This window comes from Rhopilema esculentum, chromosome 11, assembly GCF_057945365.1.
Source record: "Rhopilema esculentum isolate cy_ngs chromosome 11, ASM5794536v1, whole genome shotgun sequence".
Taxonomy (NCBI): domain Eukaryota; kingdom Metazoa; phylum Cnidaria; class Scyphozoa; order Rhizostomeae; family Rhizostomatidae; genus Rhopilema; species Rhopilema esculentum.
In genome coordinates this window covers 11,862,173-11,881,872 of record NC_142825.1, presented here as the reverse complement: position 1 = coordinate 11,881,872, position 19,700 = coordinate 11,862,173, and the positions used below count along the sequence as shown (strand labels likewise).

The window sequence follows — 19,700 nt, the reverse complement described above, 5'->3', positions numbered from 1 at the left end:
TTGAAAGAATCTATTGTTGACAAATGAAATATTGACAATTTCTGAATTGAGAGTGTGTATGCCAACAAGAACGTAGAAATCTACCCAACAATACGCATTCATTCACAGTAATAGCCCCTGCCCTCCCAATTCGAGTTAACAAGATTTTGTATTCATGGAACTTCGAGTAACCCTGAAACAATGCTGGCATTTCACCTTCAATATAAGTTGGTAATTACTGAATATATCTCTGTTATATGATCATAATGATTGTTAAAAAAATTTATAAGCAAGATACGTAAATAGGTCTAGGCCTATTAAGGTGTATAAAGAGAGACGAACAAGATCGCTGGACCGCACATTCTAACGAGAAAACATAAGACACGCCGAAGCCGCACTCAAAATTGTATGGTCAGATATAAATGAAAACACGCAGCCTATAGTCCAGAAACAGTGTTTGTTTGAACGAATTAAAATAAAATTTACGACAAAATTGTGAAATTTTATTGAATCGTATTAGAGTCCCTTTTTAACTCTTTGTAAATTATATGATCGCCGTTGTTTCAAAAGCTTTTGTAACATAAAATTTTATTTTTGGCATGCTGATGTCTCCTAGCAACATGAAATATGCCGATAAGAGGATTTTTAGCTTTAAATCCGTGCAGTCTTTTAATGCCTTTTTAATCTTCGTACAATTCATGCAATGGATCTCAGGTTTATTCAACCATGTATCATCTCATTCATTTTTTTGCTCATTCATTCACCTATTCATATGTTCGTTCCTTCGTGCACTTATTCATTCATTCGTTCCTTCGTGCACTTATTCATTCATTCGTTCCTTCGTGCACTTATTCAGTCATTCGTTCCTTCGTGCACTTATTCAGTCATTCGTTCCTTCGTGCACTTATTCATTCATTCGTTCCTTCGTGCACTTATTCATTCATTCGTTCCTTCGTGCACTTATTCAGTCATTCGTTCCTTCGTGCACTTATTCAGTCATTCGTTCCTTCGTGCACTTATTCATTCATTCGTTCCTTCGTGCACTTATTCATTCATTCGTTCCTTCGTGCACTTATTCAGTCATTCGTTCCTTCGTGCACTTATTCAGTCATTCGTTCCTTCGTGCACTTATTCATTCATTCGTTCCTTCGTGCACTTATTCATTCATTCGTTCCTTCGTGCACTTATTCATTCATTCGTTCCTTCGTGCACTTATTCAGTCATTCGTTCCTTCGTGCACTTATTCAGTCATTCGTTCCTTCGTGCACTTATTCATTCATTCGTTCCTTCGTGCACTTATTCATTCATTCGTTCCTTCGTGCACTTATTCAGTCATTCGTTCCTTCGTGCACTTATTCATTCATTCGTTCCATCGTGCACTTATTCATTCATTCGTTCCTTCATGCACTTATTCATTCATTCGTTCCTTCGTGCACTTATTCATTCATTCGTTCCTTCGTGCACTTATTCATTCATTCGTTCCTTCGTGCACTTATTCAGTCATTCGTTCCTTCGTGCACTTATTCATTCATTCGTTCCTTCGTGCACTTATTCATTCATTCTTTCCTTCGTGCACTTATTCATTCATTCGTTCCTTCGTGCACTTATTCATTCATTCGTTCCTTCGTGCACTTATTCATTCATTCGTTCCTTCGTGCACTTATTCATTCATTCGTTCCTTCGTGCACTTATTCATTCTTTCGTTCCTTCGTGCACTTATTCATTCTTTCGTTCCTTTGTGCACTTATTCATTCATTCGTTCCTTCGTGCACTTATTCATTCATTCTTTCCTTCGTGCACTTATTCATTCATTCGTTCCTTCGTGCACTTATTCATTCATTCGTTCCTTCGTGCACTTATTCATTCTTTCGTTCCTTCGTGCACTTATTCATTCTTTCGTTCCTTCGTGCACTTATTCATTCATTCGTTCCTTCGTGCACTTATTCATTCTTTCGTTCCTTCGTGCACTTATTTAGTCATTCGTTCCTTCGTGCACTTATTCATTCATTCGTTCCTTCGTGCACTTATTCATTCATTCGTTCCTTCGTGCACTTATTCATTCATTCGTTCCTTCGTGCTCTTATTCATTCATTCGTTCCTTCGTGCACTTATTCATTCATTCTTTCCTTCGTGCACTTATTCATTCATTCGTTCCTTCGTGCACTTATTCATTCATTCGTTCCTTCGTGCACTTATTCATTCATTCGTTCCTTCGTGCACTTATTCAGTCATTCGTTCCTTCGTGCACTTATTCAGTCATTCGTTCCTTCGTGCACTTATTCATTCATTCTTTCCTTCGTGCACTTATTCAGTCATTCGTTCCTTCGTGCACTTATTCATTCATTCGTTCCTTCGTGCACTTATTCATTCATTCTTTCCTTCGTGCACTTATTCATTCATTCGTTCCTTCGTGCACTTATTCAGTCATTCGTTCCTTCGTGCACTTATTCAGTCATTCGTTCCTTCGTGCACTTATTCAGTCATTCGTTCCTTCGTGCACTTATTCATTCATTCGTTCCTTCGTGCACTTATTCATTCATTCTTTCCTTCGTGCACTTATTCATTCATTCGTTCCTTCGGGCACTTATTCAGTCATTCGTTCCTTTGTGCACTTATTCATTCATTCGTTCCTTCGTGCACTTATTCAGTCATTCGTTCCTTCGTGCACTTATTCAGTCATTCGTTCCTTCGTGCACTTATTCAGTCATTCGTTCCTTCGTGCACTTATTCATTCATTCGTTCCTTCGTGCACTTATTCATTCATTCGTTCCTTCGTGCACTTATTCATTCATTCGTTCCTTCGTGCACTTATTCAGTCATTCGTTCCTTCGTGCACTTATTCAGTCATTCGTTCCTTCGTGCACTTATTCATTCTTTCGTTCCTTCGTGCACTTATTCATTCATTCTTTCCTTCGTGCACTTATTCATTCATTCGTTCCTTCGTGCACTTATTCATTCATTCGTTCCTTCGTGCACTTATTCATTCATTCTAATAGGTTGCCAGAGCTCGAATGTAGCAAATATATCTTCACCACTTCCCTTAACAAGGCCTCAGTCAGTTATCTAAGAAGGCAGGACCATTTGATTTCTCAGCAAGGTGTACGATTTTCACATTTAAATGGATTCAATGCATTCGTAGGATTCTAGTTATCTATGCCAATCTTCTGTTTCCATGCAGAAAACTGATGCTATAAAGAGCAGAGTTGAAGTAGGTAAGCCTAAACTGTCCAACAGTATCGTTTTTAGCCATGATTAACGAAGAAATGAGGCCAGATTCCTTTTAGACCCAAAATGCTCGATTTTCTTGTTCTTTAAAGTCCTTCAAGGGAAAATAATGCATTTTGATCAAATTCCTATTAGTACCCATTTATTTTTTAAGTTGCATTGAAAATCTCTATGCTATTTATAATTAATATAATAACTTTCTATCTTTGTTTTTGATCCAACCTTAACAGTTTGACACTGAGTTTTAGTTTTAAGAATCTGGAACAGAAAAATAGGCGATGCTATATCCCTGTGTCTCCTTTAAAATTTAATTGTCAATATTCGCGTTTTTGTCAATATTCGCGTTTCTGTCAATATTCGCGCCAAAGTATTTTCGGAACACTGCATCTGTATGGCCAAGATAAAGATTGATTCATTTATGGAACAATAGCATTATTTCATCTTGGTTTGGCATATGCTTTAAGTTGTCACAGTCCGGAAACATGGCAAATATACGGTCAGAAAACGTGAGAAAGGCCCATGAAAATGAAATAAATGCACCTCGCCAAAACTTGATATTGTTTTCTTTGTCCTGAGGCAGGATGAACATTCCTCTGGACTGATAAACCCTTTTGTCATTAGTGAAACATGCAAAATGTCCTTCCGCGAGGATAAAAGCTATTCCTATATATTTCCCAGCTATTCCAAACAATTAAACCTGAAAATTTTAAACATTGTTCTGTTTGTATAGCTTTTCTGTAGATAGACTAATTGCTTTCGAGAGTTTGTGGCTTTTCTTAGTTTTGGCCTAATTTTTAGAAATCATTTGTGAAAGAGGTATTTTCTTCTGCTGTGCACCTCTTGACGTTATTACAGCATTGGGCACTGTTAATCACGACTTACCTTTTGATAAGCTCAGATATTACGTATGGTATAAGAGGGCTTGCCCTGCCATCTTTTAATTCATACTTAGATAAACTAATTTTGAACTGCGATACATGGCGTAACTGCAAATACTCTTGATCTTAATGGCGGTGTGCCACAGGGAAACGTTCTTAGACCCTTACTATTCTGCCTTGCCAAAATGATATCTATACCACTTTTAAGAAGCTGAAATACCCCCTTATTGCAGAAAACACGAATACGTTACTTGCTTGACTTAATTTGAACGAGTCTCGATCAAGAAATTCGTGTAAAATATCATGGTATTATAATAGATGAAAAGTTAAGCTGAAACTATCAAGTAAAACAATCACATCTTGCAATTTTTAGTGGTTTTAGAGTTCCTGTCTCCCAAAAAGTTATCTAAGAACATTATAAAAGTCTTTCATTCAACCAGGAATGTGCTGCTAATTCAACTTTACAACCAAATATGTAGTTTACGCAATGCTATCAGAATATTTGTCTCTGCAGGTTTAACCGCACCCCAATTTTTAAACGTCTGTAACTCTAACTTTTTGACAAATCTTACACGCTTGCTGTGGCGTAGAAGAGGCAAAAAACCCTGTTGAGCTAAATTGATATTTTGTCGGGAAATTTCTGGTCTTGTTGGAAATTTAACATGGCTGTCATTTATATCTGAGTGTTAAATTTTGAAAGGAAAGGTTCTAAAGGTAAATATAACGATTCCTGCCGTTGTTTAGAATCAGATTGGCAATCTCTTTCAGTTATATATTGTACTTGAAAATGCCTTTCTTCAGAAAAATCGTCAAGTAGTATGACTTATGACACCAGACTTTTAAAAATGATTAGAGTTTATCTCCAGTCTAATTTCAGTAGCAATGTCGTTATGTTTTGCTCAAATTTATAAAAATATATTGCTTCTTAGACTTGTGCTGAAAAATTTAAATATCTCGCCTCTTCTATGAATTTTCCTATCTTCTAAGAAAGCATCTAAAGTTACTTTTGAAATGAACAAAAACTAAGTAACACAATTTCATCAATACAATACGATAGAAAATGATTCTCCCATCTTGGCTTTTCTTTCACGACAACTTTCTCATCTTTGATGGTATTCAGCTTTGGAATTCTCGGTCAAATTTTTTGAAAACATGTATTGCCAAAGCATCTTTAAAAAAGGTAAACAAAATAATTATTCTCGTGAGAACTGGTCATGTGGCTTTGATTGCTCTATCGTGTTAACTGTTGTAACATTAACACTGATCAGAAACAATAATGTTAACACTGTATTATTGTAACTAACAAATTAATGTTGAAATAAGAACAAGAAAGAGTGAAAAGGCAAAAATAACAGCTGAATGGAGACTCAAGGTGCCGAGGGAGCCCTATGAGACGATGGAGGAACGAGATCGAAGAGGAGACTGCAGACTGGGATCAACTGGATGCAAAAATGAATGAATAAGTTGTGGAGCAGACAGCCAGCAGTTTCTCAGATCTCTGGGGCAGACTTTCAGTAACTTTCATGGTCATTCATGGTAAGAAGGTATTGATTCAAAATTGAATCCTTCCTTTAGCCAATCTGTTATCTTCTAGATCTCGTGAAGCTATTATAATTCTGGTTACTAAAGCTCTTGATTCTTTGTTTTTCTGTTCCCTCTTTCAAGACATTTCGATATTCAGTATCACATTTTCACTGACTTTTCACACTTGAAGCTGCAATAGAGCTAACCCCGCCCTGCTTTAATATTCTAGGCAACCCCCCCCCCCACTCTGAAATGTTGTTTGACGTCAAATAAGATTGGACCTCGTCTTCACGATAGATTTTGAACTGTAGGCCTGGAAACTAGTGTCTTCGTGTAACAAGAAACATGACAGCCATAAGAGAGGTGGAGAAATATTTTCTTAGCTGTAACAAATAAAGAGACAGGAAGATTTTTAATACAAAGAAAGCTATATAGACTCAAAGGATAGTGCAAGATGTCTGAGACATCACGACAAGAGAAATTGGCTTCCGCCAAGCGAAAGGTATGGTTTTATAGTGACATTTCCAATATGTGGCTAAATTTTTTAATGATTCCCCGAAGATGTTTTCATACTATTTGACTCGGCTGCTTGCTGTTGGATGGGTTCCAGAATAAAAGCAGTTGTACTTTTATCAGTATTTTTGTTGGAATAAGTTATTTTTTACTTATCTCTGGACATGTTCTGCAATTTGTTGTGATATCTTGCGATTTCGTTGTAGGAATTTAGGCCGTTTCAATTTATTGCGGGTCCTGTAAAAATCATTTGAAAACAAGTCACATTGAAACCGTGTAACCCATGTAATTCAGCTCCACCCATTAACTCCATTATTTTCACTGCACATATGTGGCTAAATAGTATATAATATCGACTGAGAAATCACAGCACAACTACTGGTACAATTGGTCCCAAAATCTGCGAGATCGTGTGTTGCTTGCACGACCAGACAAATGGGTTGACAATTTGCAACTCTTGTTGATTGTGTTAGTCATAACTTTTTATAAAATGTATCTAAACAGCTGGTGACTTGCTGCCCTTAGCATTTGCAAAATGTGTAAACATAAAATTAGACCCTGTTGTGTTAAGAACTGAAAAATGTCACATTAATACATTTGCTATATTCCAAGTATACTTCAACATATTTTGTGAACACAAGATTAGAAAGAAAAAAAATGATATATGGTCAATGACACAAAAAATGATATGATATAAAGTATGATATATGGTCATAACATTAAGGACAAATCCATTCATAAAATCTAGTACATGGTATCTTATAGCAAACTGAATTCAAACACTCTAGCCTTTGATTGTTCCAAAGTTTTTGGAAGCATGAATTATTTGAGTAAAGCTTGGGTAACATGAGGCAAGGAAGCAAAAAAAGTTTTTATTCATTTTCATCCTTACTGGTGTGAAAATCACTAGAACTTCTTATATGCGAGTTCAGTCAGACAAAATTGTTTCCTGCTTGCAATAAAACAGTCTTTAAAGTGTTTCTCTAAGAACTCTAAGGTAAAAAATAACTTAGGTTGAAAAGTAAATTTTACCAATCTGAATTCAAGTGTTATTTCGGAATTGCTATATATCATTTCATTTCTTTGCTATTGTCACTCAAAGTTTGGCCTAGACTGTGAAAAAAGCAAAGAATCTGTGACGTAATTGGGAGTCACTTGGTTCCATCCACATAAACAGCTGTAGAGGTGGTGTCGACACTAACTTAAACGAATTGAGTTCTCCTTGGTGACAATATCAAGTAAATAACAAAGATAGATCAGAGATAGCCATTTGTTTTTTTAAACAGAAAGAGATAACTGTGCAAAGTTTGCTGATAAATCTGATTTTCGAAAAACCATTGGATACAGTTGATGCTAAAGACATGAAATTGTAAAAGACAGACAGACGGAAGGTAGAAGATAGCAGAACATGGACAAATTTCAAATATGTGAATATTTTACATACTGAAGAAGATACACGTTGATGCTTTGACAAAGGAAACCCAAACCCGTGCAAAGCTCTTATTACTTAAAATTGAAATTTAGGTCATTTAAACTTTTCGAGCAGGGAATAAAGATAGTATATTATAAGCTACAGAAAATAAACATAAAAGGTGATGAATTGAAAGTTCTTTGTTCAGGAAGCTCTTAAAACAAGAAGCATGTAGTCCACACACTGTTGACAGTATTGATACCATTTTAAATATAATGTTTTTAGTAAAAAACATTTATGCTTGGAGGGCAAAAATTGCTGAGTAGCATTTTTTTTCAGCTAAAGCAGTTCCAGCAGAGGAAAACACCAAGCAATTCTCCTGCACCAAACCCAAGTCCTAGCCATAGTCTTCAGAAGACATCTAATGAACTCATGTTTGGACCAGGCTTTCAGTCACCATATAATCAAAGTCAGGTAATACTGTTTTTTGGACCATTGAATATGCTTTAATTGTCCGAACATACCATCTGTAGATGTGATGTAATGTTCAGTTTTGAAGGCCCTAAATCAAAACTGTCATGCATAACTGTAAGCTGCAACAACAAATTCACAAAAATATGAAAGCAGCCCCTTGTCTCAGTTCTCAGTTTCTCAAGTATCTCTTTTCGTATTATCCCTAAAGAGCATGCATTTTGTATGGATGGTACAATACAAGTAGAGTTTGTAATATGTTTGAATTTGCCTAAGGAAATTGGAATCTTATGAGGAAAAATAATCACCAAAGATTGGGGCTTATTCAAGAAAGGGGTTCAATAAAAGGGGATGATAGTTATTTAACTGACATCTGTTGAGATTCTACATAAGTTGATCAAAGTCAAGTTTGGAGATGTCTTATGCCATTTCACTACAATTCCATACTTGACAACCTTTAGAAATGTTTACATTTTTTGTGTGTGCTATTGTGCATTTTGATGCCCTTCTATACATGAGACATAGAGGCTCCTGTTAGACATATGTGACTCAAACTGAATTTCTTACTCTATAGAATTGAAGGATATACTTAACATAATGGTTTGGCAAAGAATGATTACACTGGTGATTGTACCTAAATGTGGTTCTGATTTACCTTGAAAGTTAGAAAATTATATTTTTCCTTGCAGACTTTGAGTCCTCAGTCACTTCAATTTACTCCAAAGTAAGTATAAGAAAGTAGATAATCATGAGTTGTATTTTCATAAAGCCTGACCTGTGGTTTATTTGTAAGGAAACATCAATGACTATTTATTCAGCTTTGAAAATATTGTGGTACAGACACTGTCCAAACAACAGCAGTTATCCAAATATCTAAGCTGTTGAAAAACAAGTATATACCTGCTTTGTTTTAATAATCTTGTAAAAGATATGTTTTATCTACATAAATCACTTCTTTCATCACAGAGTTTAAACACAGGTCAATTTACATTTATCTCAATGCTGTAATTTACAATGTTTGTGACAAATTTTGAAATAAATCCAGGATGTATTATAGGGCCAACTATTTTTTCCTTACAGTAGGTTACATTAACAACAAAATAAGACAACAAATTATAATGAAATTACATTTGTTTATCATTTTGTCTGTTCAATGCAAACTAACATCATTGATCTCAGTTTCATATTATCTTCATATTATCACCATCATCATCAATATCATCATCATCATTGTTTGTTTGTGAACTGAATTCATTTTTGCCAAAGTGCTAATTGTAATTGTTGCTGTTTTCAAAATATTCCACCTCTGCTTTTTCAAAATAACTGTACTCTTTCATTTGTTTAAGGTATTTGCATCACAATTACTGAACTTGGCTGAAATCAAAATTTCTAGATCTCACTGCAAAGTTTTGGAGAGAAAATGACAGATTGCACTATTGTCTTAACAAAAACTTTGACTTTGAGCACGCATGAGCCAATATAATCTCTTTTTATTTGCCTTCAAAAGGGCCCAAAAAAGATATATACTGCCTTTATTTTCTGTTTTCCAGAAATGCTTCTCTGTATTAAGTTGCTGCCTGGGGGGGAGGGGGTCAATTCCCTGCCAAAAAATTCCCAAGGGGGATCAAGCCCCAAATTACCTAGAGTCTGTACTTATGGGACTGAATATTTAGAAGACTTTATAGCTCTGCCCCTTAGAATATTAGTAATATGCTCTTATGTTTGGTATCTTAAAAATCTATGATGGAATTTTGTCAGATCCAATTTCTGAAAATTACCTATTCAAAATTTTTTCACAAAGTTTATTTGCCCATAACTTCTTAAGCAGAGTTCAGTTTCAACTACTTTCGAGTGTTCTGTAATTTCTGTTTGGTAGTTGAATGATCTATCATGGATTTGATATTTGCAGTATCCTCCTGAATGATATGTTTTTTTGTAGAAAAATACAAGATGCAGGCACACCCAACTCTCCAGCTAAAAATGTTAATGGAGATCATCGGGTCAGTAGCACCAAATTTTGAGTCTTTTTTGAAAACTTTTTCATCCTCCTTCTAAAACTTTTTTGGCGATTTGTGCAGAAAGAATATAAGCACAAGTTAGTTATTTCTATTGATCTATATTACAATCAAAACAAATTCAAGCTTACACTTTGTACTGCTCATAATGATCTCCTCAAAACCCATAGGGGTTGCTACCTTGCAAGTACCAAGTACTATGTGTAACCAGAAACCTCTAGCTGCTACAGACATGTTATGATTAATCACTGAACTTTTTTCAATATGGTATTGTTGTGTGCCATTAAACCACTTATTAACACCCAACTATCCTTGAGATTTTCCTTGAGATTTTCTTTGAGATTTTCCTTGAGATTTTCCTTGAGATTATCCCAAAAGTCCTGATAAAAGAGTGTGTCTGTCTAATTTAGAGTTGTGTAGCTGTTTAGTCTTGTTTTGTAAGCTGGCCATAAATATTTATATTACAAGTCAAGGAATGTTGAAAATAGATGTGAAAAATCTTTTCTATAATGCTTTTAATTTCACTCACAAAGTGTTTGTCTTGCCCCTTTCTACAGGACTTGTTGATGTATTTTCCTTTTCTGTTTTCAAGGAGGCTGACAAAAAGGATGGAAATCCAGCCATTCATGCAAATTCACCTGATATTACTAAAAGTGAAAGTAATAAAAGACATGCCATCCAGACATCAGAGATGATGAAGGCAGAGGATAACATCAGCATTCAAAGGTTTTTTATTAGTCACATGAATTTTATCTTTTCAAGCCATGTAGCTTAAATTCAGGGATTAATATCCACCAAGACTGTTTTACCCATTGATCTAGTAATTCTACCAGAAGAAGTCTTTTTAAAGGTTAATCTTAAGGTTTTGTTTCCAATAGTAAAGATTAAGAGAGACTTCAATTTGATTTGCTTGCTTATTAAGGCTGAACAATCATTGAATTGGTTCCGATGCAAATGTATTTTGTTGTATTCTGCTCCGAATCTTTATTTGCAAAAGCTATGCTTCACAAAGATAATTGATTAATTTATGTTTTTGCAATGGGGGAAATGTTTTGACAGTGTCACATTAGTCTCATGCTTTCCAATAACTGGATCCAGTGACAGCCAGGTCATACAGAGAGTTTCATTCGAGTTAGTGTCATCAACTCTTTGTCTTCATATTTGGCAAAAGTGAATCAATGAATTCGAATCTCTTTGTCAAAACCAGTCTGTGCTGTTAAAAATTCCACTGCAGCACCAAATCTGGGGAAATCTTAAGATATATAATATTGAAAACGTAGTTCACCACAGAACCGTCCAACCGATATGAACACAGTATTTTTTCAACATGGTGATTTAAAATTTGAGGTCCATTTTGCAATGGTCTCTAGATAGCAACCTAGATAGTTGACGTCTTCCTGAAACCAGAAATCGACGTAGCAAATTCAGGCTTGCCTAATTATATCATCAAAGTTTTTCATAAGATAAATGGCTAGCATTTTAGTCCAACAGTTTTCTGCAAATTTTGAAATCTCTCATTTCATAGTTACAAAGGAGGGTTTTTGAGAAGCCAGTCGAATTTTAAAAATCACCCTCAACAGGCTGTCAGGCCAAATGAGCTGCGTGACCAAGGGTCTAAACCTAGGTTAAAGCTAATTTTTATCTTCTAAAACAAATCGTTCAGTGGGTGAAAGTTGGCAAAAGTAAGCTACAGTGATAGTTCTTTTATTCTAAATTTTCTAAATCCTCCATAGAAAAGAATGGAATTTTATAAGCTGGAAAAATTGTGACGAGTTAAGCTTAAAAAGGAAATTTGTTGGTTTGTTGAAACTTAGTCTCGATAACGAAGGGAAAGTTTTCTATATTGTTTTGCAATACAGTTATCAGAGTTAGATTTTATAATGAAAAATTCAGAGTGAATGATTAATCACCGAAAAAAAGTCTAAAGTACACGATCTCCTACTCAATTAGAAATTATATATGTTATGGAGTAAATATGTTATTAGTTAAAAATTCAAAATATTGAAATGTAATTGATGAAGTCAAAAGTATTTATGATTGCGAAAGTTAGAGTGGGCATATTTGATTGAGGAAGAGATAAAGCCTGAGTATGGTCTTCGTCTAAAGAGCAATTATTCAGTTCCAGATCCCAGACTGACTCATTTCCAGACAAAAAGTAAAACGCGTGTTCAGTTAAGACAGTGTCGGCCAAGACGAATGAGGCTCTCATTTCTTTTTATCACCGTATTCATTTTTTTGACAAGGTTAAGACTCTTCAGGAAAATGTAAACACGGCTTCGCTTGCACAGCCAGTTCTGTTATTTGGGTCAAGAGGGTGTAGTGATCCGCAGACCTCAAAAGTTAGCTCGCGAATGTGGTATGGAAAACATGCTGGCTAAAGGTCCAGTATTGCTTGTGAACATTCTTTCGCGCATCTTTTATGAAAAAAACAGGTTTACATTCGGTTGTTTTCACTGTGATTTCATTATCTATTTCGCACTAGAATTTAACCAACTCTCTGACGTTTCATTATTCTGATTTACTACAATTTGTTGATATGAGGCAAATAGGAACTGGGTTTATATGAAGTGAAAGTCTATTGGGCTCATTTTTCAAATAGGAGAGGCCCACTTCCCTCAAGACTCGAAATAGCTAGAGAAAACTTCTATTTTTTCATTTTCAAGAGTATATCCTTGTTCCGTAAAAGGGCCTGCTATCAGGACTGAAAATCGATTTAGTATTGAAGTTTATAGTGAACTAAAAATCTTACAAAATGTCGTACATTTGCGAAAATTGTTGAAAACAATTATTTCCGATTTACTGGGAACAATGAGTCCTTGAGGCGAATGAAAAGATCTTGTAGTATTATAATGCTAGACTAAGCTCCTGGGATATGTTATATGTAAAAAATGACTAAAACTAGTTTGGCAGCTCCCAGTCTCCCTGAAAAGTTCAGCAGCCTTCCTTCGGCTGATAGAAAATGAATGTTTTGCTAAGACTCTAAGCTAGAACTCGAAACGATCCTACAAACCTAACGTACTATGGGGATATGCTGAATTCGAGTCAGGTTAGAGGCGCGTATTTCCAACGGCTGATAACCAGATATTGATTCTACATCCCGTTCTTAATTTCTGGTTTCGGAAAAGGAGAAGAACTTATTGACGGTCATCAATAGGAAATGAAGGTTTTCTAGGAGAACAGGCATGGCTGAATGAAATATTTTTTACTGTATTACAAAAAGGCGATATTTTTTGAAGATCGCTTTGACGGAAAGGAAGGCCAATTTTATTGCCGATTCGCCCTCTCTGGCTCTCATTTTTATATTTCTGGATAGGAGATTCATTTTATATTTTGCAAATTCCTTTGCACTGATATGTCTCTTTTGAGTGCCTTGCTGACGAGTTGCTATCATAATATCAAGTACCTTTCCTTTTATATGTTTCTCTACCCTTTTCAAGCGATTATCCTCTACATTTTCAATTTGCCCTTACAGCCCACGCCTTTTTGGTTATAAACTGTAACCATGGTGGTAGTGAATGCTTCTTTGTCTCAATTGTTCTTATTCCTTCGTTTTGAATTCTCTAATTTTTATTTGCATTTCGTGTTTACCTTCCATGCCTTAACAAACATTTTGACCTGTTGTTGGATGTTCTTTTTAATTGGCTTTTCTTAAAATTCTTTTCTTTTTACATCCCACAGAGATTTCTCTCCAGCTGAGAAAATAAAGCATATTGTAAGTATGTCTACGGTTTCATCAAAGTATTTTAAATTCACCAACTGACTTAAACAGTTAGTAGAATACTAATTTTTGAACGAAAAGGCAACTTTTATCCTCAAACCCGAAAAACGAATCTGCCGGCTTCTGTGGGACCTTGTCCTATACATTTCGATAGTCAATGTAATAAAGTGTCAGGACCTTTTTTGCTATCTATAAAAACGTGTTGCCCCGTGTAATTCCTTGCATACAGGTGCAAATCTGCTATAACAGTTTTCAGCTGTGCTTGATTTTTTACAGATTAGGCTCTATTTTGCCAGGTACGAATAAAATCTTTGTTATTTTCCAGTCAAATCAGTTAAATGGAATGATCACAAAGGTGAGACCGCTGATTTTGTAACTTGATATTACAATTCATCATTTTGATCACAATTTGTGCTACTTGTCCTTGAGATATATAAATGCTTGTTGGTGCTTACCAAGAAGATCAGAATAACATAGCGTCTCTTAACTTTACTTGTTTTTTCTTTTCCTTGTGGTTTGTCTGCTAGCCTGTCTGTTTGATCCCGTTTCCTATTATATAATTTGATAAATTTGGTATTTAAAATTCACGCAGCAATACCGAATTCATTTTCAATATCCCTAAAATATGTACAATTTTGGATTTGTTTTTGGAATTTGAAAATAAACTTTGTCAGAATACATTTTCTTTCTCATGAGCAAATTGTTTTTGTAACAAACAGTTTCATTTAGTAAAAATTACTATTTTACTTGTCTGTCTTATAGTGCTTCATACCATATAGTCAGCACGCTTTGGTCTAAAAAACAATACGGTTCTAGGTTTCAGGATCAGCAGCTGCAACTCAGAACCGTCGTGTTCCGTGCACCTAAGTGTGCCCTTTCATTGATATCATCACCCATATCTTTGCAAATGGCCTAACAATCAGCGTTATCTAACCGTCGATTTACCTCTAGACAATTCAACCTCGATACACTTAAAAGTCTTTCTACATACAAGTGAATGAATTACTGATTGTCCACGCTATCAGTTCTTTGGGGCTATATCTTAAACTAATACTGTATGTTCCGCTTCGATGAATTTTTTATCTTTCCAACAGGACATTCTTCTAAATGCAGATGAACAAATTCTAAAGGAACTAGGATCACTTGAGGTATTTTTCTTGTAAATATTCTTTTTAAAGTTTTGTGAATTTGGACTATGTAGACCCAACAACCACAATTTTATTCATTTATGATCTGATTGCAATCTTTTTTATATCTTTCCAAAGAATAATATTTATCCTGATATCTTTCATAGAAAAACAAATCTCGAAAATGCTATCTGATAGACGTGGGTGTCTGAATCGAACAATTGAAGTTGAGAATGCCTTGAGATAGCTTAATTTGTGGCAGCTTAAACACTGTCCCATAGTATTCCGAATGTATTACCATTCTTTTGGCCTCTTAAATTTTTTTTGCTTCTTCTGCTCGTTGAACGTCAATAATATAAACTTATAATGACTTGTGGCCAGCTTTAGATAAGAAAGGTATTTCTTGTGTTCTAGAAAAGAAATAACGAGTTAGAAAGTAGCCTGCAATCATACAAAAGATCAAATCAACAGTTAACCAATCAACTTAACGAACAAGTGAGTAAAACTTCAGTTTAGAGGTTTAAAGTTAAACGTTGCCTCCAATATTGCCAACTTCTAGGACCCTATAAACGAAAATGTCGGTGCAATTAAATCGCTTGTTTCTGGACTCCTTCAATCAAGGCACAAATATTTTTTCAAAAATTTGATACCACTTTACTTGCTCTTTGATCGAAAATCAATGGGTACTGCCTATTGCTTTTTCGAGATTTTTGAACACCCGCGCTCTTTAATTCAACCCCTTGTCCTATTTCGTGGTCCTACACACGGAAGTAATTTCCAAACAATTGAAGGAGAATGAAAAAGGCACGGAGCAAAATAAATTCGTTTGTGTGTTTATTGCATTTTCACGTTGCTTTTATATTTTCAAGTAATTTTGGCATCTTTTCTCTAAATAATGGAAGTTACTTGCCCTATAGTATTCGATGCCGTACAGGCTTTGCTGTACAAACTGATCCTCTAGGGTTACTTCCTGTTAATTTATCACGGATGGTGCACCCTTAAATGTTGGCAGATTTCCTATCCCAAGAGTAAATATTCTTTCTATTAAGCGATTTTCAGTTAGTGGTCATCGAAGCTATTGTATTTGAAACCTCAATTAACCATATCTATCTTCGTCTCGAGGCTATGCCCCAATGTGGCTGAGTATGTCTTCGTCCTTCCCTTTAGAATTACCATTGGTTTATCGCCTTATTCATTTCCAATTAGGTTGCATTAACTACATTTTGTACCTGGTATTGGCCTTTCACCTTTAGTACATACAGTATGTGGGGATTTAGGGGATGGGGTACCTGCTTAAAAATGACACATTTAGAGACACACCCGTTAATGCTAGAATTTAAAGAAATTTAAAGATGTAGAAAGTTTAAAAGATGGATTTAGTACATGGGTTTTTATTCAATTCACAACGGTATATCTCCAAAAGACTTGATTGAAATAATTTATTGGGATGTTCCACAGAAGGGATTTTGCATTCTTATGTCACCTGTATGATTTTTGAATGTTTTAATGTTACATATAACGTCAAGCCACAATGTTTACTCGTTTCGTGCATATCTCTGTCAATGGACCCTTGTTTTTGACTCAGTTCACGACCGTATCATATGTTATGCGATTTTTCTTTTGTCTATTAGAGGAAAATGTTAATACATTATCAAGAGAAATTGAAAAAGGTATGTTAAGTGACGTTTTAATTGAAAATCCAGGTAGCTCATCTGTTTGTCAAGTATTGATGTTTCCATCGAAGGACGATAAACTCTCCGTCATGACTGCAGTGTGATTTTCTTGTGGCGTAATGCGTGTATAAAAAATCCAGATCAAACTTCTCAGCCCTTGAGGCAGTCAGACTTAGATAATGGTTTTCAACAACAGATCTTTTCAGTAGCCCACATAAAGACTTTGTTTTTCGAAGGAAAATGTTGTTTGGAGTTTTTATAACGAAAAATAGTAGATACTAGCCCCACGATTCAGGGACCACCTACGGGTTTGATAGGCTTCAAAAACGTCTGACTGAATTGCAGCAATTCCTAAGGTTTTGATTTGCAAGCAGAGAACGCATGCATATTGTGGGGAGAGGGGCATAAACCTATACGTGGTTTGTTAATATTCATTTAATGTGTTTTGAAGCAGCTATAATGTACAAAACCAATAAACCAAGTAAATAATTGCCAAAATAAACAGACCACGAAACAGTCAATCTTAGTATTCTTTTCAGTTTTGCAAAATATTTATTTTTTGTTTTGTTTTTCTCTTGTTAAGGAAAAGTCGGAAGGCTCTGGGGTGCAGTCGCAAGAACTAAGAGCAGCAAAAGAGCAGCTTGAGGTATATTGAGTCTGTGTCTTTGAATGTCGACTCTGCTCTTGCTGCGTCATTACGGCGTCATTACTGCGTCATTACTGCGTCATTACGGCGTCATTACTGCGTCATTACTGCGTCATTACTGCGTCATTACTGCGTCATTACTGCGTCGTCTTGAATATTGTGAAGAGAGCTTGTAGAAAGTGTTCTGTATGTATCATCTATATTCTTATACATTAGACTCTGGTTACATTAACACCAAAAGTTGTTTGAAAATTGAGACTGCAAACGGAGTATAACTGTAAGCGGAGTTAAAATCAATAGTTCTGCATTTTTGGGTTTGAATTTCATGTGACTGTAATGGGTAGTGAGACTTAAAGCAGTGTGACTGTAAGCGAAGTCGACTGTATGAAAGTCAAGTAAATTAAACGTGTAGTGTGATTTCGTTGGTTAGACGAAAGAGGAATATCTTGTAATGAGCAAGGCGATTCCCATCTAATGGCCCAAAAGTGACTGTGACTGTAAGCGAAGTCGACTGTATGAAAGTCAAGTAAATTAAACGTGTAGTGTGATTTCGTTGGTTAGACGAAAGAGGAATATCTTGTAATGAGCAAGGCGATTTCCATCTAATGGCCCAAAAGTATTGATTTCAAATATAACCTGCATGCATAAACCCAGCCAAAGATTCTTTTTTGTCAGCCAGGCTTGGATTGTACCCAGGTTAAGAGAATCCAACTCAAGCAACTTTTAACGTTTCTCTTGTTTAATCTTTTGCAATCTTACGTTTCCTAAGATTGCATTGGGCTGAAAATAGAAAATTTTAAAAGTTACTTTTTACATATAATCTGCCATTATATCTTCTACAAATGCGTATACGCATGTGCTAGTTGTTATTATTGGTTCACACCAGCCTCGATTTAGACGAAGGTTTTGAAGAATTTTTTTGTTTATAGGTTCATATTCAAACAATTGGTATTCTGGTTTCTGACAAAAGCGAATTACAAGAAAATCTCAAAAGATCGCAAAAGAAATTGCAGAAAAAGGAGGGTCAGTTTTAGTGTTGACGCATGTTTACTTTGTTTTTATTCTTTTTCCTTTCAAGAAACCTGGCTTCTCTTCAATGACAGTTTCAATTTACTATTTTTTTCATGAAAACTGCGGCGTCTATTTGAGAGCGGATTCTATTTGAGAAAATACAGTACCGTATTTCCTTGAAAGAGCGCCCTCCTTCAAAAGAGCGCCCCCCTCGAAAGAGCGCCCCCCTCGAAAGAGCGCCTCCCCTCAAAGGCGGACTTTTAAATGAACGCCCCGAGCCCTCTTTTGGGGAAATACGGTATACATTTTTATGTATATGATACCCATTGTCGTTAGTTTTATGATTTGTCTATGTTTGTGTTTCTGTAGATTCATTTTTGCGCTTATTTTTACTATGTTTGCTTTGGTTTTGTAGGTGAAAACGAGGATTTACAGAACAGACTCCAGGCCGTACGTCAGAGAGTTGTTGAATTGGAAAGAAACTTATCCAACTTGCAAATGAATTGCGAAAAATATCAAAAGGTAAAAATCTGTAGCGATAAATATCAACCAAAACAAACATATTTGATAAACTTTTGCCCCTCAAAGAGAATAGCCTCCTCGATCTTGTAGGTCTAAAGACACAGTAAAAACTAGTGACTCTGCCATCGGACAACATCTTTTAGACAACCCATATTGTGCAAAACTCTATAATGACGACATGTTTCAGATAATTGGCAGAGCTCAGTCGTATTTTCATCTAGCAATTTTGGAATCGATCTACATTACATACAAACGAAAAAGCCACCATTGTGTAGACAGAAGGAGTTCGTTTTCTCTCTTAGTCTCTAGTGGTAATTTTTCTTTAGGCACGCGGCACTGATTGGACAACTTTGCTGGTCATGTGCTTGCGTTTTTCTGATTGGCCTATTTCGATCCACAACTGGGTATACATTTTCCATCGTGTTCTTTCAGACCCTTGTTCTGGTTTTTTATACTCTGAGGAGTGTCAGACGAAAAAGCTTCTAGTAATATGTTGTGAAATGTTTGTTTTTTCATAGCCATTTTTAAGCTCTGTACCGCAAAAGAATTGATAAATGTTTATGAAACTTTCGGATAGTCATTCTTCTACGGACCATCCTCTATCAGAAAGAAATGTAACAAGTTGGATACCTCATTCCATATAATCGCTTATTTCCAATTCTATTATAAACTTTGTTTGCTTCGCAGCTACTAATTTTTGCTGTTGGCTGCTCGCCTTGAGAAGTTCACGGTTGCAAACATTTAATCAAAGTTTTGAAATCCCTTAATAGTTCTACGAATCAGTAAAGTCGATCAAATACCCTGTGTATTTTCCTTTGTAGCTTTACTTGGTCTCCAGTCATGCCCCGTTGCTCATTATTTAATTAAAAGAAAATTTTAATCATTTACACCATACTTATTTCCCTATTTTAATCATGATAAAATTCTTCAGTGGTTTTCTGGTAGTTTCCTGTTTTAATTAAATTAAAGACCCGTCATCCGCTATCT

At 35.5% G+C, this 19,700-nt stretch overlaps 1 protein-coding gene and 1 long non-coding RNA gene across 2 annotated transcripts in view; one reads left to right on the top strand and one right to left on the bottom strand.

Annotated features, from left to right (window-relative positions):
- Window positions 1-5,920: 5,920 nt before the first annotated feature.
- LOC135694063 (golgin subfamily A member 2) overlaps window positions 5,921-19,700 on the top strand; it is a 35,194-nt gene continuing 21,414 nt past the window's right edge. The window contains exons 1-13 of the mRNA XM_065212719.2: window positions 5,921-6,108; window positions 7,870-8,004; window positions 8,691-8,725; window positions 9,941-10,001; window positions 10,609-10,742; window positions 13,695-13,728; window positions 14,060-14,089; window positions 14,829-14,882; window positions 15,276-15,356; window positions 16,493-16,531; window positions 17,118-17,180; window positions 18,110-18,203; window positions 18,607-18,713. Coding sequence (XP_065068791.2) covers window positions 6,061-6,108; window positions 7,870-8,004; window positions 8,691-8,725; window positions 9,941-10,001; window positions 10,609-10,742; window positions 13,695-13,728; window positions 14,060-14,089; window positions 14,829-14,882; window positions 15,276-15,356; window positions 16,493-16,531; window positions 17,118-17,180; window positions 18,110-18,203; window positions 18,607-18,713 — 915 coding nt within the window. The 5' untranslated portion in view covers window positions 5,921-6,060. The remainder of the gene's footprint in view (window positions 6,109-7,869; window positions 8,005-8,690; window positions 8,726-9,940; window positions 10,002-10,608; window positions 10,743-13,694; window positions 13,729-14,059; window positions 14,090-14,828; window positions 14,883-15,275; window positions 15,357-16,492; window positions 16,532-17,117; window positions 17,181-18,109; window positions 18,204-18,606; window positions 18,714-19,700) is intronic.
- On the bottom strand, window positions 8,041-10,682 carry LOC135694065 (uncharacterized). The gene is made up of 2 exons (XR_010517100.2): window positions 10,546-10,682; window positions 8,041-9,375 (listed from the first exon to the last, which is right to left on the bottom strand). It is a non-coding gene; the product is annotated as an uncharacterized LOC135694065 (long non-coding RNA).